We start from the raw sequence: 25,621 nt of genomic DNA, 5'->3' as shown, positions 1-25,621 counted from the left end.
CCACATAACACTCTTGCAGCCAAAAGAAAGAAAAGACTTTCATTCATCCTATTGGACTGGATTCAAAGCCAGGTTCCAAAGATGAATGGCCATCAAGGGTTGATAGTTTGACAGTCTTCCAGAAATAGCTTTTCAACAGAATTTATGTATTTAAAATGAGCACTATTGCACTTAATCTTAAAACTCTATTGATGTACAAGGCTATGTATATTATGCAGTATTACATATTCATTTTTAATGAATCCTTCTTAAACCACATGGAAAACTTAGGTCGTTACAAAAGAAATCCATGAAAAGTTCAAAAACGTTTTAAGATTCATCTATTGGGTTTGAGGATCCTGTGAAATTTATTCAGGTTGCTTCAACCCAATTCCTGGTGGGAACTGGTAAAGCGCAGAAGGTTAATTGGCCATCTAATGTGGAAAAGCCAGCGGATGGTTTATGTGGAACATTGTCGCACTGCTGCAGTAGGGGATGCTCTAAGGTTGTGGAACTTTGTTGAGTAGAGGTAGCTTTTCTATGCATCGAACTGTCCTATACCTGACCTAGGAGTGTTTGATGCCGACACTGGGGCCGGGATTTTCCCCATTTCCCACCTGCATGGAGCAGGGGGACCCGTTAGATGGCATGCTGTGGGGTCCAAGGGGGGGGTGCTGGTTCCAAGCCCAGGGGAGGGTCCGATCCCCGACCCCCAGGAGGGGTGGGCGAGCTTGGAGGGCCGGGAGGAAGTACTCCTGCTCCTACTGGCCCACAAGGATTGCTCCCAGAGGCTGTGCTCGCCTCACTGCAGCTACCCGGCTGCCGGCAGTTAAACCTGCGCAGCAGGTTAAAGCAGAGGCTTCCATTATCATATTTAAAATGCCAACCCGCCTCCTGGCAGCAGGTTGGCTGCACCCACCTGAGTAAATGGTGAAAGTGGGCAGGTTGGGGTCAGGTTTTGGATTTTTAAAACTTTCACTATCCCCTCCCCCACCCCACTCCCCAACCCACCCATTTTTTCCATGTGAAAATTCCCCCAGGTGTCCAAAATGACAAGGGTTCAATTCCCAGTACTAGCATCCTTCACCTTGATTAGTGCAAACTTTTACCAACTTCTTCATTCATGCAGTGTTGCAAGATGTTACAGGTAGCCAGAGTCTAGAATATTTACTGCAAATTATGAAATAATTGGTAAAAGCAAAAACATTGAGTATTTGAGGAATCAGTATCTATAATGAAATTGGTTAATTGGGGTAATACATCAGATAAATCTTTCACAGGCAACATGGTTGGAAAGAAACAACATTTTCTCTTAACTCTCTTCCTAATCTTCTTGTTGGATTTGCCCATTCGCATTCTGCTATTTTTTATTTTGGAGCCATGTCCGATTTCTTTGTTTTTCCAATCCCTTTCAAATGCCTGAGAGGATCTTCGTATAGTGTTACACCACTTATCTATTTACGAGCGACTGCATCAATTATCTGCCTTTTTGTGAAAACAGTTAGCATATTTGACTGTTTGATACCCGTTTTCTCTTCCCCTCTTTGTTCTGATCTGTCCTGTTGAGGCTCCTCTCTAAAAACAGTCGGCTAGTTCCAGCGAAGGGTCCCACCCCAAACAGTAATCTTCCTCTTTCAGACGTTGATCAAAGTTGCACATTTCCAATGTTTTCTGTTTTCCTTTCAGATTTCCACCATTTGTGTGTTTTTTCCCTCTTTTATTTTTTGGGGGGGGGGGGGAAGCTAAATAAAAGAAAACTAATATTACCTTGTCCACATGGTTCGCTATTTCCATCATACGGTGTCGTATTGTGAAAAAGTCTCTGTTGAATTTTTGGTACTGAAATGAAAAAATATCCAAATGACCTGGACAGATATAACCCAAAGCTTTCAAGAAGTTGTTGCATAAACCTGCCTATGAAAGAAAAACCCTCGCTTGGTTCCCCTGACACAAAATCACTACATTAGTATACTGAACAATGTTCATCCTCATTTTGATTATTTTTCCCCCTCACTGGTTAGTTTAAACATTTACAGACTCACATGCCTTGGAGGCGGTGCAACGAAGGTTCACTAGATTGTTCCCTGAGATGAGAGGGTTGTCCTATGAGGAGAGATCGAGTAGATTGGGCCGATACTCTCTGGAGTTTAGAAGAATGAGAGGTGATCTCATTGAAGCTTATAAGATTCTGAGGGGGATTGACAGAGTAGATGCGGAGAGGTCGTTTCCCCTGGCTGGAGAGTCTAGAACTCGGGGTCATAGTCTCAGGATAAGGGGTCGGCAATTTAAGACTGAGATGAGGAGGAATTTCTTCACTCAGAGGGTGGTGAATCTTTGGAATTCTCTGCCCCAGAGGGCTGTGGATGCTGAGTCGTTGAGTATATTCAAGGCGGAGATAGATAGATTTTTGGACTCTAGGGGAATCGAGGGATATGGGAATTGAGCAGGAAAGTGGAGTTGAGGTCGAAGATCAGCCCTGATCTTATTTGAATGGTGGAGCAGGCTTGAAGGCCCGCATGACCTGTATTATGCTAAATTATACTGAGTTAAGCCCACCGCTGAATATTAACAACGGCTTACGAGCCACAACTTGATCAGTAGAAATATAATGCAATATGAAAAACCGTTTAAAAACAATCATTTAAAAACAATGGCTAGTGGAAATGTATCTGTTCTTTGAAATCAGTCTTGGCAAGTTAATAAAATTCAAGGCATCTTGTAAAATGTAACTAGCTTAAAAAGATACATCCTTATTTGATTTTAGAGTCGGTTTACCTCAGCATTGTCCACAACTAAGAAAAGTTCCACATATCGGGTGCTTTGTGAAACCTGAGCCGATCTCTGAAAGGGGAGAAATAAGACAATTTGAATGCAGTTATCAACAGGAAAAGGTAAGGATCAACATGTCAGCATTTATCCCAATGTTTTGCTTGCAGTTACAGTATAAAAGTATCACAAACGTGCATATAGTTCAAAGGAGTGATGTACCCTGCCGGGAGGTTGGTAAAGTGCTGCCATTTTGGGTCCATTGTCGTAACGTGTCAAGTTATGCGTGCTGCACGATCCACGTTTAACTCTCAGGTGCTCCTGTCTGTACAATGCGTGTTCCCCAGCTTGAGCTCCTTCCAGTGGTTCAATTAAGTAGACATTATTCCGTGCCACGAGAATCCCCCTACAGAACAATACAAGGCAACATTAGCAATCACATTGATCCCAACTCAATGAATGCTGATAGCAGTTTATAAAGGATAGTCAAATTTCATAGAAATTAAAGGGGAGGGACAGTCTAGGAGGAATACTCGTTATTCAAAGTAGGCCCCTTATAATAAAAGAAAAGTACGGAATTAATTTGGTGTTTTTCTGGCATGGAGATGTTCGGTCTTCCTTCCCGAAAGGCACTCTGGTAATGTCAATTCTGGAATGGCACCATTGCAAACACGGAGGAGGAAAATCCAACTTCAAATTGGCCCAAAGGCTGTTCCAGCCCTGCCTGACCTTGGGAAACCATGCTACAGCTTGGATGCAAGTTTGCCAGCATGGCTGCGTGGGTCAGGTGAGTCTGGACTCTCTCCCAGGTTAGCTCAGTAGTCACCCCCCCACTGTTTGCAATGGAGCCGCTCTAGGACGTGCTCCTTAATTGACATCACTGGAGCGAGGGATCCCGTTCTACGCTCTCCATGCTGGCAGGAAAATTGACACTCCAAAAATTCTCAAATAAATGTCAGAAAATTGCAGGGACGAGGGGCTCGAGTTATGCGGAGAGACCAGAGGAACTGGGATTGTTTTCCTTAGAGCAGAGAAGCTTGAAGAAGGAAAGAATTTGCATTTACATAGCGCCTTTCATGATCTCAGGATGTCCCAAAGCGCTTTACAACCAATTAAGTACTTTTGAAGCGTAGTCACTGTTGTAATGTAGGAAAGGGGAGATTTAATAGAGGTGTTCAAAATTATGAGGGATTTGAATGAAGTAAATAAAGAGAAACTATTTCCACTGGCAAGAGCGTCGATAACAAGAGGGCACAGATTTTAAATAATTGGCAAAAGAATCAGAGGGGAGATGAGGAGAATTATTTTTACGCAGCGAGTTATGATGATCTGGAATGCACTGCCTGAAAGGGTGATGGAAGCAGATTCAATAGTAACTTTCAAAAGGGAAATGAATAAATACTTGAAAAGGAAACATTTGCAGGACTATGGGGAAAGAGCAGGGGAGAGTGGGACTAATTGGATAACTCTTTCAAAGAGCCGGCACAGGCACGATGGGCCGAATGGCCTCCTTCTGTGATGCAAGATTCTATGAAATTTATCATTTCATTCTGTAAAGAGAGCAGAACAGTACTTCACTAAGACTTCCTTCCTGTGTGAGCTCAAAACACGAGAACTTGGAATGGCTTTGAGAAAAACATCTGATGAAAGTGATATCTGGAGCATTATACTTCAATTTGAAAATAACGCTGTACTCCATTTTAAACAGGCATTGCATGTTTAAAACCATTTTCAGGTTCCCCTCATCCAGTTACATGGAAGACTAGCTTAATGCAAGACCATTTGGAAGTACTCCTCAGCATAACTTTCAGCATTCAGTTACATAATTACATATAGCTTAAACCCAAATGAATTGTAGCTCTTATTTTTTGTGGTACTGATGAATTATTTCAATATTTCTTACACTGCCTTTCTCGGGCAGTTTTATTGTTCGATCTGCAGTGTTATGAATGAATACTTCTTTCAGACTATTTCTATTGTTCACTGTAGAACGGTTTTGGCAAATTGCCACAAATTGGCAGCCACTTCTTCGTGCCAAATGTACTGTACCTTGTACAGCCTGGTCCATTACTCCCCTGTATTTAATCCACACACTATTGGGCTTTGGGAAAGTCATGCTTTTACTGCACATCAGGGGCTGTAATATTACACCATTTCCCGATGTTTAAAAAAAAATCAAGCCACTTTATACTTTAACACAAGGCTTTCCTACCCACAGACTATGCAAGAGTCAGTATAGCTGCATAGACTGTTGTGGTCTTCCAACTGTACGGTTACAGGTTAAATTACAATATTAATGAAACTCAGCTACCACTGTTGGAAGTGGGTCTCGTTGGTTTTCGCCAGCCTGCGAGATGGAGCATCTTTTTGGTAGGATCGCTCCATCTAGAGACAGGGAACGGCGCCTTAACTCACTTAAGCGAGTGGGCCCATGCCTCAACTTCCCAATCACATATGTCAACAATGACAGAAATCATAGATGTGCTGAACAAGACTTCTGGTGTCAAATGGGTTCTTATGGAGGAAAAAGTAGTAGAATAATTACCAATATACAGATAGCTTAAAAGAAGCAAGAAAGTGCTATTATATACCTGAGTCCAGCACAGGTGCTCATACTGACAGAGGAACCATTGATGCCTTCAATAAGACCATGATAATAACAATGATCCTGTGATAAATCACACAGTTACAAATTAGAGTATCAACAGAATAATAAAATATAACAACAAACAATTGGTTTCATTAAAAAAATTTAAGTAAATGGCAGAGAAATAAGTAAATGGCAGAGAAATACCTCAAATTGTGGTGTTTCGACTACTTCAGTTCCATTTTCCAAGTAATGGGTTTCAGAATAATGCTTGACCAGTAGACCCCTGTTAAAGCACAGAGGAAAACAGTTGGAACTGGACTCGGGACTTTCAATAGGAGTTTGAGATGAGACTGCTGTATATAATCCTGCATCCTTACCATTTTGAAATTAAGCCACATTGCATTGACTTCTACTCTAACTCATTCTGTGGCACTCTTAATCTCCTCCAGCTTGGAATCGCCCAATCACTAGCTCTTGGTTTATCTCATCTTCTCCCCCAGTAGTTTCAAGCTTAGTGGTAGCCTACTATATGGGTATTGGTCCTTCACCTGGGTGTCTTCATTTTCATCTAAAACTAAGTGCAATCAATCTACTTAACAGACCTCAGTAAATAATGCTGAAGAAGTAAATGGTCTTTGATTAAAAATTTAAAGGCATCATTCATTCTCCATCAGTATAGGAATGGAAATGTGCTAGGGATTGTACAATCACTATAAATTGCTGGCCATCTAATCAGTCAAAGAATTAATAAAATGTGACTTGGAATCTATTCAACTTGAGTTGTTTAGCAGTTGTGTGTAAAAATTACTAATTTATTAGAAGGGCCTGTAGAATTTGCATAGTAGACTTAAGCAATCACCTACAGGGGTATCTGTCTGCAGAAGAGATCATATTCTTACTTTTTGGGATATCAGTACAGGAATGTTCAGTACATGTGGATTACACACCTTCATCCATCATTTTAACAAAGGTCTTAACGCATTTAAAATAAAATGAGAAAAAATCATATGAATGCGTTAAATGTTTGTATGCCGTTATCAGCAACAGTAATTTCTAGGTTTATATTTTCTCATCACAACAGCTTGGATTTATTTAGTGCCTTTAATGTAGAAAATGTCCCAAGTTGCTTCACAGAGGCACAGAAGGGGAGGGGGGGAATGAACTCTGCGCTAAAGAAGAAGAGATGATCAAAAGCTTGGTCAAAGAAGTGGGTTTTAAGTAGTGTCTTAAAAAGGAGGAAAGGGAAATGGAGAGGCTTAGGGAATTCCAGAGCGTGGAGCCCAGGCAGCTGAAGGCACGGCCGCCAACGGTGGGTGAAGGGAGTGAGGGATTTAAAAGAGGCCGGAGCCATAGGAATGGAGAGTTCGGAGGGGAGCACTGAAGGAGGTTGCAGAGATAAGGAGCTATGGTGCCATGGAGTGAATTATAAATTTGGACATTGGAGGACCAGGAGTCAATGTAGATCAGGAAGGACTGGGGCGATGGTCGAGGGGGGCTTGATACAGGCAGTACAGTTTTGGATGAGCTGAGGATAGGAGGCTGGCCTGGATAGAAGGTGACAAATGCACAGATAAGGGCTTCTGCAGCAGATGGTCTGAAGTAGGGGTGGAGGCGAGCAGTGTTACGGAGGTGGAATTAGGCGGTCTTAGTGCTGGAGAGGCTACGGGGTTGGAAACTCAGCTCAGGATCAAATAAGACGCTGAGGTTATGAACAGTCTGGTTCAATCAATCAGAGACCCTGGTCAGGGAGGGTGATGGAGTTTGCAGCGATGGTATGGAATGTCTGGCGGCGGCCAAGGATGACGACTTTGGGCTTCCAACGTTTAACTGGCAAAAACTGCAGGCCATCCAAGGTTGAATGTTGGACAAGTAGTCTGACAACATAGAGACCGTGGCGGGGTGGAGAGGTAGAGTTGGGGGTCATCTGTGTACATGTATCTTTTTGTGCCTTGTTCTCTCAGTGGTCCCCTCCATGCTTAGTGACTCACTCAGTCTCTCCTCTGCATAGGTTTGTCTCCCTCCCTTTTCTCTCCAATTCTCTGAACATTTCCAATCAGAGTCTGTGTCTGCGTATTTTGTGGGTCTCTTCAGTTCTGAGAGTCTCAGAGTGTTATTTTCCCAATTTTCTGCTGTCAGTGCTCTGCATGCCTCTTAGTCTCTCTGAATTCTACTCTGTCCCTGAAATTCTATTGTGGGCTATAAGCACTTAATGTAATCATCTTACATTCCTCTTTCTCTGTTATTTTAGCAGAAGTGATAAACCTGTTTAAAGCAAATGGGTTAATGCTTCTGTGAAGGTAGCCTCAGAGCCTCAAACTTAGTTTCAGAATCACTCAGATTAGTTTGCCACCACAGTATTTCCTGTTTGTCAAACCTGCCTTCCTCCTCAGTATTGCTATCTCTGAACAAACTACCCCACCAAAGGAGTATTGATCTACAATCAATGTGCCCTTCCCACATTTAAAACACATGTATTTTTTGAGAAAAGCCTGAAAATATTCATGCTGAAATAGATCACAAAATCCCTCTTTAAAAATAAGACATTAGTAACATGGTATAAAAGTTAAAATGATCAGCATTATGCTTTCCTTTTGGACTATTCTCCCGAGATGCAGTCATACCCCAGTTCTACAAGGAACTGGTCTACAACTTCTGCGTATCCCATCACGGCAACAAACTTGAATTTAAACTGTATATCTATAACCAAGGCAACTTTAATTCCATTCATACAATACATGCTTGTGTTAGAACGGTGGTTTGCTCTCACTGTTTCCACCAGCAGAACACTTACGCTACGCTGCCAAAACAGGAACAAGACTAGTTTTCATTCAAATTCATTTTTATTTATTTATTTTTTAAAACTCGTTCTAAGCCACTTCATGCTTGCAAGTAAATGGCTACTCAATTAATCCACACTGCCTGACTGGAAGGAGCAGAAGGACCAAGTGAAAAATTAACTTAAACTTCGGCATTGTGGAACTCCTGCACATGATGGCTTCCACAAAATGAAGCATTTGGGTCATGACTCATGACCAGCTCACTCCTGCAGTGAGATAACTTAGGCTTGTGGTTTATTTAGTGCACACCAAAATGTGAACACCAGTGTGCACTCTCCAAGTTTTGCAGTTGCTTGAAACACGTGGCAACCAGCGTGACACGCCTCTATACAAACCAGAATTTCTGGCTTGCAAAGCAATGACACTGCCCCTTTAAAACAGCAACAAAATAAGTGTCTTTATATGAAAAAAACAAGCCTGATCTCTGAAAAAAACAACTTAAAAAAACAGCACTGTACTGGGATGTTGTTAAAGGGGGAAGCCACAATCTTACCCATTCTTTTCAAGATGAACAAAGAATTCATTCCCTTCCAGATTTACAGAATAGGTGACTTTTTCTGGATAGACAATCTGTGCAAATGGGAAAGAAAAAGTCAAAAAAGATATTGTTCTTCTAATCAAGACCGCTTATTGGTGTGCAATTTTACACAATAGGGTAAGAATTTCTCTAGTGCAACATCCTGAATGTACTTGTTGAGACTTCCTCTGTTCAATACTTCTAGTGAAATTCATGCTCATCAATCTTACACCATAAACCATTACTTGTTTCTAGGTAATCTGGCCCACTTGATGTCACCGTGCAGTTTCTGCTTATTGTCCTTTTATGGTTAAAGCAGAAACTAGCAATAACAATGTTATTTATGAACTCATCGAAAACATTCTACAACTAGCATCAGGTGTGAATGAACTGCACTGGTGCAGGAATACAAATCAACGTTTAACCCTTTCTCGATACGATAGCAAAATACTGCGGATGCTGGAAATCCGAAACAACAGAAAACGCTGGAAAAACTCAGCAGGCCAGGCAACATCCGTGGAGAGAGAAACAGAGTTAACGTTTCAGGTCGAAGACCCTTCGTCAGGACCGAGAAAAAAAAGCAGGAAGTGAAACAGATTAAGAAGTAGGGGGCTGAGAAATGGGGGAGGGGATGAAAGAACAAAAAGGGACGGTCTGGGAGGGGTGAGGAGACATTAAGAGATATTCAAGACGAGACTAGATGGTAATAGGACAAGTAAAGAGACAAAGGATGGCTCTAGATGAAGTGTGAAATGCACTGGCAGAGTAAGAGACAGCTGCCATGCTTTCTCGACTGCTTCCCAGCCTCGAGTCAGTTTGGCTCAGTGGTACCATTCTTATCGGAATCGGAAGTTCATGGGTTCAAGCCCCACTCTAGGAATTGAGCACATAAATCTAAGCTGATACTTGGTGCAGTACTGAGGGAGTGCTGCATGGTCAAAGGTGCCATTTTTTGGATGACAAACTGCCTGTTCACTTTTTTTTTTTTTTTTAATTCATTCATTCTCAGGTTGTGGGTGTCGTTGACAAGGCTGCGTTTAGTGCCCACCCCTAGTTACCCACCGTGGTTTGATATAACTGCGTGGCTTGCTAGGCCACTTCAGGTGGCAGTCACGAGTCAACCAAGTTGGTGTGGGACTGGAGACACACAGGCCAGACCGGGTAAGGATGGCAGACTTCCTTCCCTAAAAGGACATTAGTAAACCAGTTGGGCTTTTACAACAATCTGACAGCTTCATGGATTCAATTCAGTTCCCTGCATTACTAATCCAGGCCCTCAGATGAGACGTTAAACGGAGGTCCCATCTGACCTCTTAGGTGGACGTAAAAGATCCCACAGTACTATTTTGAGGAAGAGCAGGGGAGTTCTCCCCGGTGTCCTGGACAATATTTATGCCTTGACCAACATCACTAAAACAGATTATCTGGTCATTTTTACATTACTGTTTGTGGGACTTTGCTGTATGCAAATTGGCTGCCGCATTTCCTACATTACAACAGTGACTACACGAAAATACTGCATTGACTGTAAAGCACTTTGGGGTGTCCTTAGTTCTTAAAAAATGCTATATAAATGCAAGTCGTTCTTTTCTTTCTTTGAATGACTAGCCCATGCCTTTGGATTACTCGTCCAATAATATAACCACTACAAGACCGTACCCTTCTAGTGGATATAAAAGATCCCATATAACAACAACATGCATTGATATAGCACCTTTAATGTAGGAAAATGTCACAACACTATTTGAAGAGCAAGGGAATTCTCCCAGTGTCTTGGTCAACATTTATCCCTGAACCAACACCAGAACAGATTAATGGGTCATTCAGCTCATTGCTGCTTGTGGGACCTTGCTGTGTGGAAATTGGCTTGCAGGGTCTATAAAAGGCGGGCAAAGGTGGTGAAGATGAAAATCTACCCCATGCCCTCCAGTTACTGACTTGTCAGCCAATGGAAATAGTTCTTCTCTAGTTAATTTATTAAAACTCTTCATAAATCTCCTCTTAACCTTCTGTGTTCCAGTGAAAAAAAGTCCCAGTTTCTCCAGTCTCTTCTTACAGCTAAAGCTTCTGATCCCTGGTATCATCTTAGTGAATCTTTTCTGCACCTTCGCCATGGCCTTGACACCTCCCCCAAAGCAGGGCAACCAAAACTAGACACAATATTCTAACTGCAGCCTAACCGATAATTTATATAGGGTTAGCATTATCTCTCTGCTTTCCTACTCCATGCCTCGATTTCTAAAACTGGAGCTTCCAGTTCTGTTTTTTTTTTTTTTTAAATAAACTTTAGCAACTTGTCTTCCCACTTTTAAAGATTTGTGTATCTGGATACCTAAATCTCTCTGCTCCTCCTAAAGTTTTAGAATTTAATGTATATGCCTTCTCTTTATACTTCCTCCAAAAATGGATCACTTCATATTTCTCTGCTTTAAATTTTACCTGGCATCTATCAGCTCAATCTAATAACATGTCTGCATGTTCCTGAAGATTCATACAGCCCTTTTTACAGTAAACCACACTCCCTATTTTTGTGTCTTTTGCAATCTCTGAGACACAGGTCCAGATCAATTTTATAGATTGACAAAAGCGATGGTCCCAACAGTGACCCCTGGGAGACACCACTGTTTACATCACTCGAGACCAAAAAAGTCCTTAACCATTACTCTCTGTTTTGTGTCCTTTAACTAACATCCTATCCGTGTTGCCACACTCCTTTTAATAACGTGCTTTAATTTCATCAAAAAGCCTGCTATGCCGTACTTTATCAAATTACAATATTTCCTAGCAAATTTGTCAGACATGACTTGCCTTTTATAAATCTGCGATGGCGGTCCTAAGTTAACCCATGTCTTTCTGGGTGAGTATTCAGTTGATCCTGTATTATGGCCTCTAGAAGCTTACCCACTATGGAGGTTAGTCTGACTGGTCTATTCTTAGCTGGTTTATCCCTTTTTTAATGGAACCATTACACAGGCAACTTTCCAGTCCTCTGGCAAAACTTTCATATTCAAAGGCATTTGAAAGATTGTGGCCAAAACGTCGGCCGTCTTCTCTCCGATTTCCCTCAGTGTTCTAGGGTGCAAACCATCAGGGCCTGGTGCCTTTTCTATTTCAAGTCCCACCAATTCTTTTGCTTAGCTAAGAAAAGTGTAGGAAACTTTCTATTTCAACATGAAGTATCATAATTGCTTTTATGTGGCCCTCAGAGTTCAAATGGTACACAACTCAGTGGGTCAGGAAGAGAAGACATTTGGATACATCTAGCCTAAACAAACAGTTGAGTATCAGCAGACTATTCAACTGCATGAAGCACCACAGCTGAACCCAATCCTGCCATCTGACAAATGCACGGATTATCAAATAGCAATTAGCAGTGGGAACCCGGACCAATTCTTCCCCCCCCCCCCCCTCCTCCAACTCAGGGCCCCTGACGCCACTTGTATTGAGATGAACCAACAGCACAGACTGCAAATCAAACCAGAGACCTTCTTAGTCTGATGGCTCAGCTACTCACTGTCTTAACCAGCTGCTTCATACTTTCTTAGTTAACTGTGCCATTACTTTATGCCTGTCTCGCTCACATACTCCTGTTGTCAGTCCAGCCTGTACTTGCTTGACAACTGTTGTTGCTCTGACCTGACTCACTTGTCCAAATAATTTTCTACTCTGCAGTCAATCACTTGGACAATTTACAGTTTATTCTATTCCAGTCATTCAGAAAAATCATACATTTACTATAAACATGTTCGTAATAGCACAGGGTGTTGTATTGTGTCCCTACCTCTGAATGGGACAGCTCCCTTTTCCTCAGGATGGTGTCCATTAAACGAGGTTTCACTATTTCATATTTCTCTACATCAGGAAGCGGGTCAGACCAGGGAGAACAGCCAGCTGCAAGAAAAAAAGCAAGTCAGTGGGTTAGGAATAACCACAAACTTTGTCATTGCAAATAATTAATAACACTGCAGTGTAACTGTTATTAAAGTGCAACCAAACAGAAGCAATGATGAGAGTACAAGTGGAAGGAACACATTATGATTTAGTGACAAATTTATTAACCATCAGTGTTCATTTAAGATGTGTGCAGATGGTTCTAGATGTGTAATTCGCATTACAGCCTGTGGATTTAAAACTATAAAATTCTAAAAAAAAAATCAATATATTTCCCCATTAACTTCTCTGACTTTTCCCTAAAGTTTGGAGCATTTTAAACATATTCAACTGATGAGGTAACTGATATGTCAAAGACAGCAGGCAAGTTTAATTAGGAGATGGTAAAAATAGTTTGGAAATTCGTTTTTCAAGAACCTGTTTATTGTTTAAAATTCTAGTTTTTTTTTAAATTAGATGCAAGACGGATCAGCATGAGGGATGGAGTAATCCTGGGATAAAAGAATGAATTGTTACCTCTCTCCTATCAACTAAATAGTAAAGGTAAAACAAAGCAGGACTCTATTCATATTTAATATATCACACTGTTGAATAATGCGAGAACTTAAACTTACCATATGTTGTATATGCAATCAATAACACAAATCTAACAGAAATCCAGTGCATTCTGCTCCAGAACAAGGTTTCTCCCGGCTGGACACACTCTGTACCCTCGTCCAGCATGCAGGGGATGTTGAGTGAGGATCAGTACATTTACTGGTACACTGACTCACTGCCACAAACCCCGCCCGGCTCTTACTGCCATTGGGCAACGGCGAAACTCAAACTCCAATCAATGGAGAAGAACGCCCATTGAATGCAATTAGTCACAAAGTAGATGGAGGTCAGAGTTAAACGGAGATATGGTGTGTGTGCCCCCCAAAAGATGGCTTCGTTGCTGCTCTTTTTGAAAGATTAAATCTCTTGAATTAGTTCTTTTACTCTGGTTAATTGTATTGTCGAGGCATGGAAAAGATCGCTTTCGAAAGCGAGCAATTAGCAAGAAAACCACTGGGCAGGAAGTGAAGGCAATGCCCGGGGTGCGGAGTGGACCCGGAGGGTTGCAAGTCTGAGCGGAGCAGTTCTTTACGGTTAGAGTTTAAGGGCAGGACAGAGCCGGGGCTGAGTCAGCGAGGAAACACTCGGACCAGGAACTAGGAGCCACACCAGCGCCCTTTCCGCAAAAGCCTTGGTGATGAACAGTCCCAGCGTCGAGAATGCCAAGGAAACGGGAATAGGAATTTATGTCCGGATCAATTCCTGATCAAATACTCACATGGACCTTGAGTGTAGGGCAGTAATGTCAGGCGTTCTCCCCATCGAGAAACGTTGTGGTTTGACTCCCAGTCCTGGAGATTATAAGATAGGACTGGAGATGAACTGAGGTTTTTTTTTTACACAACCCCTCCTTGCTTTCAATATGAGAAAATTACTTTCCCCATGATGTGAAAGTTTAATAAAGGTTAAAACTTTTCCTCTTTGTGTTCCCACTGAGAATTGGAGAGTGGGCAGTGTGGGGACGAGCACATTACAGCTGGGTGCCACGGGTTCACAACCACAGTCATGCTGACTGGATTGCAAGTACTATCCCACAATGAGAGGGAATTGCCTTGGTTGACTCTCGCACACCTTCTAGTGGCTGGTGAAAGAGTAATGTTGGCAGAGGCCTGGGTGGAGATTGCATGTGTTCTGCTGACAGCATGAGAAAGACAAAAGATGGGAAAATGGAATAAAGTTCCCGAAAATAGCAGAAAAAAGCAAGAGGAACTGGCAGGGAAGTAGAGTCTTGGCACAAGCAGGATGATGGCAGTTGTATATGTACTTACTGCCTGTTCCTTTAACCCCAAGGAAACAATTCCGACCCAAAACATTACTCTAACGTAATCATCTGAAAAAATTATAAGATTTTGGCTTTAATACAGAAATAATATAATAAAAATGCCCCTTGTCTCTAGTTCTCTGATTATTATGTAAGGCTCTGTAAAGTGTTTGTTTGAGTCTTTCTGATCCTTCAATTGTATTTTAGAAACATAGAAGATAGGAGCAGGAGTCGGCCATTCGGCCCCTCGAGCCTGCTCGCCATTCAATGAGATCATGGCTGATCACCCAAATTCAGTACCCTGTCCCTGCCTTCTCCCCATATCCCTTGATCCCTTTAGCCTTAAGAAATATATCTAACTCCTTCTTGAATATATTTAATGAATTGGCCTCAACTGCCTTCTGTGGTAGAGAATTCCACAGGTTCACCACTCTCTGGGTGAAGAAATTCCTCCTCATCTCTGTCCTAAATGGCTTACCCTTTATCCTTAGACTGTGACCCCTGGTTCTGGACTCCCCCGCCATCGGGAACATCCTTCTTGCATCAAGTCTGTCTAGTCCTGTCAGAATTTTATGTTTCAATGAGATCCCCTCTCATTCTTCTAAACTCCAGCAAGTATAAGCCCAATTGGCCCAATCTCTCGTCATACGTCATTCCTGCCATCCCAGGTATCAGTCTGGTGAATCTTCGCTGCACTCCCTCCATGGCAAGAACATCCTTCCTCAGATTTTATTGAATAGCAACCTCAAAATACAGAACTATAAATCCATTCTAAATGATACTATGCCCAGGATGCTCAATAAAACTGAATTAAAAAAATAAAACAGATCATAAATCACCTGTGCAAAACATTCAACAGCACAGGCTACTAAGAGGAAACTTTAGTTCCTCAGGTGAATTTCATGGTCTGTCCTCAGTTCCAGGACTTTGGGTCAGCCAATGATTTTTATTCTGCACAGAGTTGGGCAAAACTTTGAGCCATTGGCAATATTGGTGACATGTTACTTACCTGTCTCTTTCAGTGGAAACACAATTCATTCACAAAATGTATCCTCATTCAGCTTTTGCCTATCTTCATTTTTCCTCCAGTGGGAAAGATGACTCTTCCCCTGCATTAGTGGAAGGGTAGTCTCAATTTCCTCCCCAAGCGTTCATGTGTCATTCCAACAGGAGATCTAATGACTCCTACAGTGGAATAGATTTCTTACACTTACATTCAAGTCTCATATATAAAAAAATAGTAACTTGGCCAAGATTCTGAGTGACCTGTGGAACTGTACTTCATGTGAGTTGGTACTTTCAGGACTGAAGATACATTGTGCATCATTTCATAAAATATTTGTTGTATTTTGTTCGTACGAAATTGAAGCTAGGCCTATGGACTGAGCTACTTCTGCAAGGATTTCCTTTGTCTTTGAGCCTGGGTTTAAGCAAATACATTATCTAAGGACATGGCCTCTTCAGTACTTATGTTCCGGCAACTTCCCGGAAGGGAGTCGTCAACATAGTAATTGCATTGGGTCTGGCCACATACCTCAGGCTTTGGAAATGCATTATGGATGCAAATGAGCTGGCTAAGGAAGCAGGCCAAGTCATTATGTGTAATGGCGGGTGACCCATCCAGAAACCTCCTGAAAGGAAGACAGTTGTCTCAAAATTGGCACCAGTAATCATGAAAGGCTTCTTTTGGCATAAAGCCTTGCAATAGCTGCTTGCCTAGAGTTCTGTCCAATCATATTTCCATATCATGGTAGTGAGAAAGAAAGACTTGCATTTATATAGCATCTTTCACGACCACCGGTAGTCTCAAAGCGCTTTACAGTCAATGAAGTACTTTTTGAAGTGGAGTCACTGTTGTAATGTGGGAAATGCGGCAGCCAATTTGCGCACAGCAAGCTCCCACAAACAGCAACGTGATAATGACCAGATAATCTGTTTTTGTTATGTTGATTGAGGGATAAATATTGGCCAGGACACCGGGGATAACTCCCCTGCTCTTCTTCAAAATAGTGCCATGGGATCTTTTACGTCTACCTGAGAGAGCAGACGGGGCCTCGGTTTAACACCTCATCCAAAAGACGGCACCTCTGACAGTGCAGCACTCCCCTACAGTGTCAGCCTAGATTTTTGTGCTCAAGTCCCTGGAGTGGGACTTGAACCCACAACCTTCTGACTCAAGAGGTGAGTGTGCTACCCACTGAGCCCCAGCTGACATCTGAACATGGCAGTGAGATAGAAAGACTCATCATTACACTCATGAGTTTAATGACGTGATTCAAATGCTTTTGTCACTTCGGTTCGGAAAACTGTTTAAAGTAGTGAAGAAAGTTAAGGACATTGTCCCAAGACTCACTGGGAAGTCATTTCCTTTATTGTTACGAGGGCAGTATACTTACTGGTGTTGCATAATGGTGAAATCAATAAACATCTACGTTACAAGTGGAGTTAAGTGTTTCACTCTGGTCCTCTGCAAGGTGTGCGCACCCCTAAGAATAACCTGCTCGTGTGGGCTGCCATCCAAACCGCCAGCTGAGTGAGGAACAGAGAAACCAGTGCAACTACGTAGTCTCACTGCCATTTTATTGGCTGCAGGTATCACTTAGATAAAATCAGAGCTGTGCACTTTATATTGAATTCAGACTGAGATATCGTAAAGGATGGTGTGACCATACTGTTAGAGCCCAGGACCGTATTGGATTCTAAGCAAGGATCTCTCTAGTCTCATACTCTCCTGCTAAGGCAAAAAAAAAAATCCATGAAGGCACCCACCTCCTACTATGAGGCCTGTTGCATTGCTGATGCTGAATGTAATCGCGAGCTGAGGAAGTCTCACTTGAAAAATCAAAATTTCCAACCTGGTGTATCCAGGATCCACTGTTCAACCTGCGGTCACTCATTCCGAACAAATATAGGTCTCATCAATCAGCAAAGAACTTACTGCAAAAAATTGACATGATATTCTGGCTCTATTGAAGGATTAACGATGATTCTGATTGAGAGAATGCTTTGAGGTCCCCCAATGGCTCAGTTGGTAAGTGCACCACCCAGTTCAGAACTGAGACATTCAGATCACGAGGTCCTCATGTTGGATTTGCATTTATACCAAGTTAGTTGATGCCAGTCTGATTGGCAATAGGGACATTATACCTGGCCTCAGCACTCCTGGACTGGGGAAGGGAAGAAAATCAGTCAGGGGTTCCCTCTCTCGATTGCAATCCAATGATTCCTGCTGGAAAGTGAGGATGCATGCCTCGATATCAGGGAGGATTGAGCTCAGCGGTGATACCCTCCACAATCAAATGCCTTATAAACACTGACTGTCTGGGCTCGTGCATGAAAGATGGCCAGAGGGCAAGGTACTTGAGATTGCTCAAGGATGTATCCCAGCACAGGTCAGGAAAAAAGGGGAGGAAATGGGAGGGGAATAAATTTAATTAAAAAACCACTTTGAATTTGAGGATTCAAAATAATAAATGGACAGGATTATTAGAGAATGCTTTAGGCTTTTGGAAATCTGTGATGTGCCCATTGGTATCCCAGTACAATTAGTCATAAGCCTTTCTATGTTACCAACCGGGTTAAGTTTCTGAGACTGTCTAGTTATTATTATGTCTGTTTGCACCACATGTTGTACAACCCAATACACAAAAACAATTGGGCCCTTTCAACAAAAAAACAATAGCTTTAGGTTCTAGGGATCATGTTTATAAGTACTTTTAACTGAGAACAATTGTATGAAGATATAAGGAGGGCAGCACATGTACATTCCCCTTGACCCTTTCAGTTAATATCAATCACATTAAAAGCCACCTTTCTGCTTGTCTTTATAGCAGCTATGTGATAACAGGAGTTACATTTTCTCCTCTAGTGCTGCAAGCTGTAGATTAGAATTATATTAAGGCACTGTTGATCTGGTTTCCCACACATCTTGATACCTTTTACTCAACTGTACATCACGTAGACTGACTGCTATCTCCCTGGCCATTTGTTTAATACCAAATGATACGGTACCTTCAAAGAACAAGATAAACACATTGGGCAGGATTTTCATTGGGCTGTGGAGGCGGGATTGGAGGTATGTGGGGGGTTAAAATCTCAAAATCAGGGGGCACGAACCCATCCCGCCCCCATGCCAGTTTCAAAGGCGGCAGATACCCAACCTGTGCTGGGACCCGCCTCCCCGAGGCGGGAAGGGGATTAGTGCCAATTAACTGCCTGTTAACAGGTAGTTAACAGGCAGTTTTTAGCCTAATCCCTATTTTTATTGCTGAAGTGTGGGATTCCCGACGGCTCCAAACCACGCCAAGTTAGCGAGGCGGGCCGTCGGGCTGAAGGGCTTGGAGGGTTCGAGATGTCCAGTGTTCAGGTGAGTGATGGGTGCATGAGTGCAAAGGTAAGTGTGTTTGGTGTGTGTAAAGTGTTTAAAGAAGTTTTACTTACATTTACTTACCTTTACAGCCTTCCTTCCTTCAGGTCTCGGGAGTCCCTCATCTCACCGGCACAGAAAGCAGAATGGCCGCGAGCTGTCAAAAGTTGCACCATTCAGCTTTCTGTTCTGGAGAGATCTCTAAATCAGCCTGAGAGGAAGGAATTAACTTGGAGTACAGATTGTCAGTGTTTGACAGCTTCAAAGAGCTGTCAAACGCTGATATTTCATCTGTCAAGAAATGTCAATCTGTGACGTCACCTGTTGCCGGGTGGCCCTTAATTGGCCTGCTGAGCCCGCTGGGCGTGCTCAACAAGGTCAATCAAGTGAAAATCGCGTGGGTTGGCCACAACTCGATGGAGGCGGGACTACAACCCCGAAAGTTGTAGTCCCGCCTCCTACACGCCTCCAGTATTAAAATCCAGCCCATTCAGTTAGTTAAGAGTAGAAGAGCCCAGGCAGCTGATCCTCCTGGTCTCCAACTGATAGTTGTAACAATGATAAGATACTAGATTTTAATTTTCTTTTAGAGAGCTGGTACTGGGGTGGTGGTTTGGGTCTGGTATGGTATTGCTAATTGTTTTGGTTAGTGCTACCATTGGTGAACAGGCAAGATAAAAAGCCAACACCAAAATAGTCAACGTTCTCTTCCTGGAGGCAAGGAAGCTGTGACAAAGCCTGGAGCCTCCTTCTCAGCAGAAGGGTGGGATAAAGTCATTGTTTAATTTAAATACAAATTCTGCATTGAGCGCAAGGGTGACATTATATTTTTGGCCGGTATTACTGGTCTTGGGAAAATTATGACGCAAAAAACTCTCACAAATTGTAATGTCCCATGTGAGCATCTGCATTTCACTGGAAGAAGCTCCTCAAATTGTTCTGCAGCAGAAACGGATTTTAAAACTCAGCAATTAATTCCAAAATATAGAAAATCTGTTTTTTTTCCCCTCTTTTATTTGAAGCAGCTTCAGATTCATATTAGACACACTAGGGTAGATTGTCCGATTGGTTATGCCTGATAGATGGATGGAAAGTGGGCATAACCGAGTAGTAAAATTGGCAGGAGATCCATCACATCGGATTTTGATTTAGTTAATGTTCCATTCAATTATGGAGTTGGGTTTTGGCACCAGCATTGAAAGCACCCACCAGTTTACAGGTTGTTGTATTAAAGTCAGGCCCCGATGACGTTGTTTGGATGTTCATGTCATTTCTCCACGTTTATGCTGGAACAACAGTCAGTCATGTGCCCAGGGCTGCTGGGGCTTGTGTCGTTTACAGAAGTGGACTTAAAGAAGCCCACACTAACATTTGTAGCAGTATTTTGAGGCTTTTACAGAACTTTTTTTCTGCTTTCGTTTTTTTTCCTGTTTCCATTTAAATGATCAGGCTTTGTGCCAAGTGTTCTGGAACAGCCATTACTTTGGTACATCCACAATATTTGGACAGCAGGTTTCTCCCCTTATATTTTTTGGAAGAGGACCAGCATTGGAATGAGGTGGACTGCCAGTACCGTCACACCTGTACCTACCTGGCAATGGCCACCTGCAGCTGGCGACAGAGGCTCAAGAGCATTGGAGGACCAGATGAAGAGTTGCGCCCTCTGCTGCAAGAACTGGATCTAACACTTACCATATACTGTACCTGGCACGGCCAGTGGTAGCAACAGCCAACTGCATCCTTATGTCCTCCTCCTCCATCTGCTTCCAAGTGTACTGCAATGCTGTCCTATGCAGAGGGTGGGCTGGAGTGACAAACACCCTCCTCACCGCCACCTCATTCAAGAGGAGATGGTGCACAGTCATAAAACAGGTGGCCTTTGCAAAGAGGGAAATACATTGGAGGATGTGTGCCCTCTCATTTGCATACCTTTAACTTTTTTTTATTCATTGATGGGATGTGGGCGTCGCTGGCTAGGCCTGCATTTAGTGCCCATCCCTAATTGCCCTTGAGAAGATGGTGATGAGCCGCCTTCTTGAACCGCTGCAGTCCATATGGTGTAGGTACACCCATAATGCTGTTAGGAAGGGAGTTCCAGGATTTTGGCCCAGCGACAGTGAAGGAACGGTGATACAGGTCCAAGTCAGGATGGTGTGTGGCTTGGAGGGGAACTTGTAGGTGGTGATGTTCCCATGTGTCTGCTGCCCTTGTCCTTCTAAGTGGTAGGGGTCGCGGGTTTGGAAGGTGCTGTTGAAGGAGCTTTGGCGAGTTGCTACAGTGCATCTTGTAGATGGTACACACTGCAGCCACAGTGCACCGGTGGTGGAGGGAGTGAATGTTTAAAGTGGTGGATGGAGTGCCAATCAAGCGGGCTGCTTTATCCTGAATGGTGTCGAGCTTCTTGAGTGCTGTTGGATCTGCACTCATCCAGGCAAGTGGAGAGTATTCCATCACACTCCTGACTTGTGCCTTGTAGATGGTGGAAAGGCTTTGGGGAGTCAGGAGGTGAGACACTCGCCGCAGAATTCCCAGCCTCTGGCCTGCTCTTGTAGCCACAGTATTTATATGGCTGGTCCAGTTCAGTTTCTGATCAATGGTAACCCCCAGGATGTTGATAGTGGGGGATTCAGTGATGGTAATGCCATTGAATGTCAAGGGGAGATGGTTAGAGTCTCGCTTGTTGGAGATGGTCATTGCCTGGCACTTGTGTGGTGCGAATGTTACTTGCCACTTGTCAGCCCAAGTCTGAATGTTGTCCCGGTCTTGCTGCATATGGACACGGACTGCGTCAGTATCTGACGAGTCTCACATGGTGCTGAACAGTGTGCAATCATCAGCGAACATCCCCACTCTGACCTTATGATGGAGGGAAGGTCATTGATGAAACAGCTGAAGATGGTTGGGCCTAGGACACTGCCCTGAGGAACTCCTGCAGTGATGTCATGTGATTGAGATGAATGACCTCCAACAACCACAGCCAACTTCCTTTGTGCTAGGTATGATTCCAACCAATGGAGAGTTTTCCCTTTGATTCCCATTGACTTCAGTTTTGCTAGGGCTCCTTGATGCCACACTCGATCAAATGCTGCCTTGATGTCAAGGGCAGTCACTCTCACCTCACCTCTTGAGTTCAGCTCTTTTGTCCATGTTTGGACCAAGGCTGTAATGAGGTCAGGAGCTGAGTGGCCCTGGCGGAACCCAAACTGGGCGTCAGTTAGCAGGTTATTGCTGAGTAAGTGCCGCTTGATAGCACTGTCGACGACACCTTCCATCACTTTGCTGATGATTGCGAGTAGACTGATGGGACGGTAATTGGCCGGGTTGGATTTGTCCTGCTTTTTGTAAACAGGACATACTTGGGCAATTTTCCACATTGCCAGTGTTGTAGCTGTACTGGAACAGCTTGGCTAGGGGCGCAGCTAGTTCTGGAGCACAAGTCTTCAGTACTATTGCCGGAATGTTGTCAGGGCCCATAGCCTTTGCAGTATCCAGTGTCTTCAGCCGTTTCTTGACATCACGTGGAGTGAACTGAATGGGCTGTAGACTGGCATCTGTGATGCTGGGGACCTCAGGAGGAGGCCGAGATGGATCATCCACTCGGCACTTCTGGCTGAAGATAGTTGCAAATGCGTCAGCCTTGTCTTTTGCACTCACATGCTGGGCTCCACCATCGAGGATGGGGATATTTTTGGAGCCTCCTCCTCCTGTTAACTGTTTAATTGTCCACCACCACTCATGGGGAGGCAGTGGCGTAGTGGTTATGTCACTAGACCAGTAAGCCAGAGGCTCAGTCAAATGCTCTGAGGATATGGGTTCAAATCCCACCACGGCAGCTGGTGGAATTTAAATTCAATTAAATTTAATTCTGGAATTAAATGTTAGTCTTAGTAATGGCGACCATGATACCATTGTCGATTGTTGCAAAAACCCATCTGGTTCACTAATGTCCTTTAGGGAAGGAAATCTGCCGTCCTTACCTGGTCTGGCCTACATGTGACTCCAGACCCACAGCAATGTGGTTGACTCTTAATGGCCTAGGAAGCCACTCAGTTGTAAACAACCGCTACGAAAAACAAAAAGAATAAAACCGGACGGACCACCCGGCATCGACCTCGACACTGGAAACGACAACGACAAACCCAGCCCTGTCGACCCTGCAAAGTCCTCCTTACCAACATCTGGGGGCTTGTGCCAAAATTGGGAGAGCTGTCCCAACAGACTAGTCAAGCAACAGCCTGACATAGTCATAATTACCAAATCATACCTTACAACCAATGTCCCAGACACCACCATCACCATCCCTGGGTATGTCCTGTTCCACCGGCAGGACAGACCCACCAGAGGTGGTGACACCGTGGTATACAGTCGGGAGGGAGTAGCCCTGGGAATCCTCAACATTGACTCAGGACCCCATGAGGTCTCATGGCATCAAGTCAAACATGGGCAAGGAAACCTCCTGCTAATTACCACCTACCACCCTCCCTCAGCTGATGAATCAGGACTCCTTCATGTTGAACACCAATTGGAAGAAGCACTGAGAGTAGCAAGGGCACAAAATGTCCTCTGGGTGGGGGACTTCAATGTCCATCACCAAGAGTGGCTCGGTAGCACCACAACTGACCGAGCTGGCCGAGTCCTAAAGGACATAGCTGCCAGACTGGGTCTGCGACAGGTGGTGAGGGAACCAACAAGAGGGAAAAACCTACTTGATCTCGTCCTCACCAATCTACCTGTTGCAGATGCATCTGTCCATGACAGCATTGGTGGAAGTGACCACCGCACAGTCCTTGTGGAGACGAAGTCCCGTCTTCATGTTGAGGATACCCTCCGCCGCGTTGTGTGGCACTACCACCGTACTAAATGGGACAGATTTCGAACAGATCTGGCAACTCAAAACTGGGCATCCATGAGGCGCTGTGGGCCATCAGCAGCAGCAGAATTGTATTCAACCACAATCTGTAACCTCATGGCATAGCCCTCACTCTACCATTACCATCAAGCCGGGAGATCAACCCTGGTTTAACGAAGAGTGTAGGAGAGCATGCCGGGAACAGCACCAGGCATACCAAAAAATGAGGTGTCAACCTGGTGAGGCTACAACACAGGACTACTTGCATGCCAAGCAACATGCGATAAGACAGAGCTAAGCGATCTCACAACCATCGGATCAAATCAAAGCTCTGCAGTCCTGCCACATCCAGTCGTGAGTGATGGTGGACAATTAAACTTAAGCCCACCATCATGTGGGGAGTGGGCAGGCGCATTCAGCACAGCCACTGGGAGATGGTGGAGGGAGGAAGGAAGGCAGAGGTACAGTAAGCTGGGGGGGGGGGGGGGGGGGAACAACAGAACGTGGCCCTGAGCAATGTTCCACCCCAGATTTGTGGGAGGGGGCATAAATGGCTGCAATTACTCATCAGCTGAAAGTTGCATGTAGGGAACCAGATTGGACACTGAGTTTTATTCAAGATACTGCGGTGAGCAGGTCCACACTAATTAAAGTGATTTTTAAGAAAAACCACATTGTGTCCTTGGGGAGACTAGAGGTGAGACTTCCCCATTCGCTTCATGCTTTTGACAACCAATATTAGATGGTTTTGAGCTACTTATGATGGGTGCACATCCACATTAGAAACTACCTAAAATTCAGCAATCACCATGTCTAATTCAAACAGTAGATGATTTCAGAAACTGATGTTGAGGGACATTGGAGGAGTAGCTGATTTTGAAAGTTATTGCACGTAACCTTATGTTATTTCAGAGCTGGGAGGAAAGGTTCAGCTTCCCAAAGCTGATATTTCTTGCCTTGAAGAACACTAAATTCAACAAAAAACATTTCAAAGCACAATAAATTTAAAGAGCTTCAAGAAAATCAAGTACACGAAACTCTCTTTTAACCGGCACCTAAAAAACCACACACACCGGAAATCTCTGTTAACCGGCAAAATTCAGGAGTAGGTTCAGGTAAGTTTTACTTCATATTAGTGACAGTTCCTGGATCTGTGGCTGTGTAACTGGGGTTCGTGCACTTGTTGCTAAGCAACAGGGACGCTTGGTCTGTGGCCAGAGTTCCTGCACATGTTGCTAAGCAACAGGGAAGCCTGGATTTGTTGCTATGTACGGAGCTCTCATACCTTTTAACTATACCTCTCTGTAATCCGGACTTTTTGATAAACCGGCACCACGCCGGTCCCGTCGGTGCCGGATAATAAAGAGTTTCCTGTAGTTAAGAGCAGGGCAGGCTCTCCCAGTAGCTCAGTGGGCTTACTGTGAGTAGCTGAATCATATTGAATGGGAAAGACCTAGATTAGGTTCATGTCTGTGCCAAGTTGGTTGATCTCAGCTAGGGTATGCGAATGTGGATTTTGAACAAGCGCAGGAATACACGCAGCTATCGTGTGCTCCTCTCCCCATCCTTACTTCTGACAATGAGAGATAATGACCACTGGGAGAGTTACTGGAGGGTGTCCGTCGAGCTATATCCAGCACGGTGTCAATGCTTTCAGGAGGGGCCAGGGGTAATATTTCGATACAAATATTGTAGAAACATCCCAGACCTTCAGTATGAGCAGCAATAAGTATTTCTGACTTGGGTTCAAAGAGGGTTCAGTGTTTTGAGTTGAAAAACAGCAAAATAATCTAGTTTGGAAAAATGAGGTAATTTCTCATTGGTTCAACTTCATGCTTGTTCTAAACTAGACATTCAATTGAATTCATTTCATTAGTAATGTATATTTGGGTTATTTACTTTAGCATTATAGCCGTTAGGTTAAGTAATCAATAGCCTACATTGTGATTTTATACATTTATACACTCA

General features: G+C 43.5%; 1 protein-coding gene across 3 annotated transcripts in view; it reads right to left on the bottom strand.

The window, feature by feature from the left end:
- adam8a (ADAM metallopeptidase domain 8a) overlaps positions 1 to 13,350 on the bottom strand; it is a 47,612-nt gene extending 34,262 nt beyond the window's left edge. Inside the window, exons 1-8 of one of the 3 annotated variants that reach the window (XM_085970429.1) lie at positions 13,195 to 13,350; positions 12,471 to 12,580; positions 8,666 to 8,742; positions 5,540 to 5,618; positions 5,337 to 5,413; positions 2,968 to 3,151; positions 2,755 to 2,820; positions 1,747 to 1,818 (exon numbers count right to left, since the gene is read on the bottom strand). In XM_085970429.1, the coding sequence (XP_085826555.1) occupies positions 1,747 to 1,818; positions 2,755 to 2,820; positions 2,968 to 3,151; positions 5,337 to 5,413; positions 5,540 to 5,618; positions 8,666 to 8,742; positions 12,471 to 12,580; positions 13,195 to 13,303 (774 nt within the window). In that variant the 5' untranslated portion in view covers positions 13,304 to 13,350. The remainder of the gene's footprint in view (positions 1 to 1,746; positions 1,819 to 2,754; positions 2,821 to 2,967; positions 3,152 to 5,336; positions 5,414 to 5,539; positions 5,619 to 8,665; positions 8,743 to 12,470; positions 12,581 to 13,194) is intronic. The other 2 variants (XM_085970428.1, XM_085970427.1) reach the window with 2 other exon arrangements.
- Positions 13,351 to 25,621: the final 12,271 nt, after the last annotated feature.

Source organism: Somniosus microcephalus, chromosome 29 (genome assembly GCF_052327205.1).
Source record: "Somniosus microcephalus isolate GS21.2 chromosome 29, FLI_Smic_1.0, whole genome shotgun sequence".
Taxonomy (NCBI): domain Eukaryota; kingdom Metazoa; phylum Chordata; class Chondrichthyes; order Squaliformes; family Somniosidae; genus Somniosus; species Somniosus microcephalus.
Note: the sequence above shows the minus strand (reverse complement) of the source record. Positions and strands in the feature narration are given on the sequence as shown.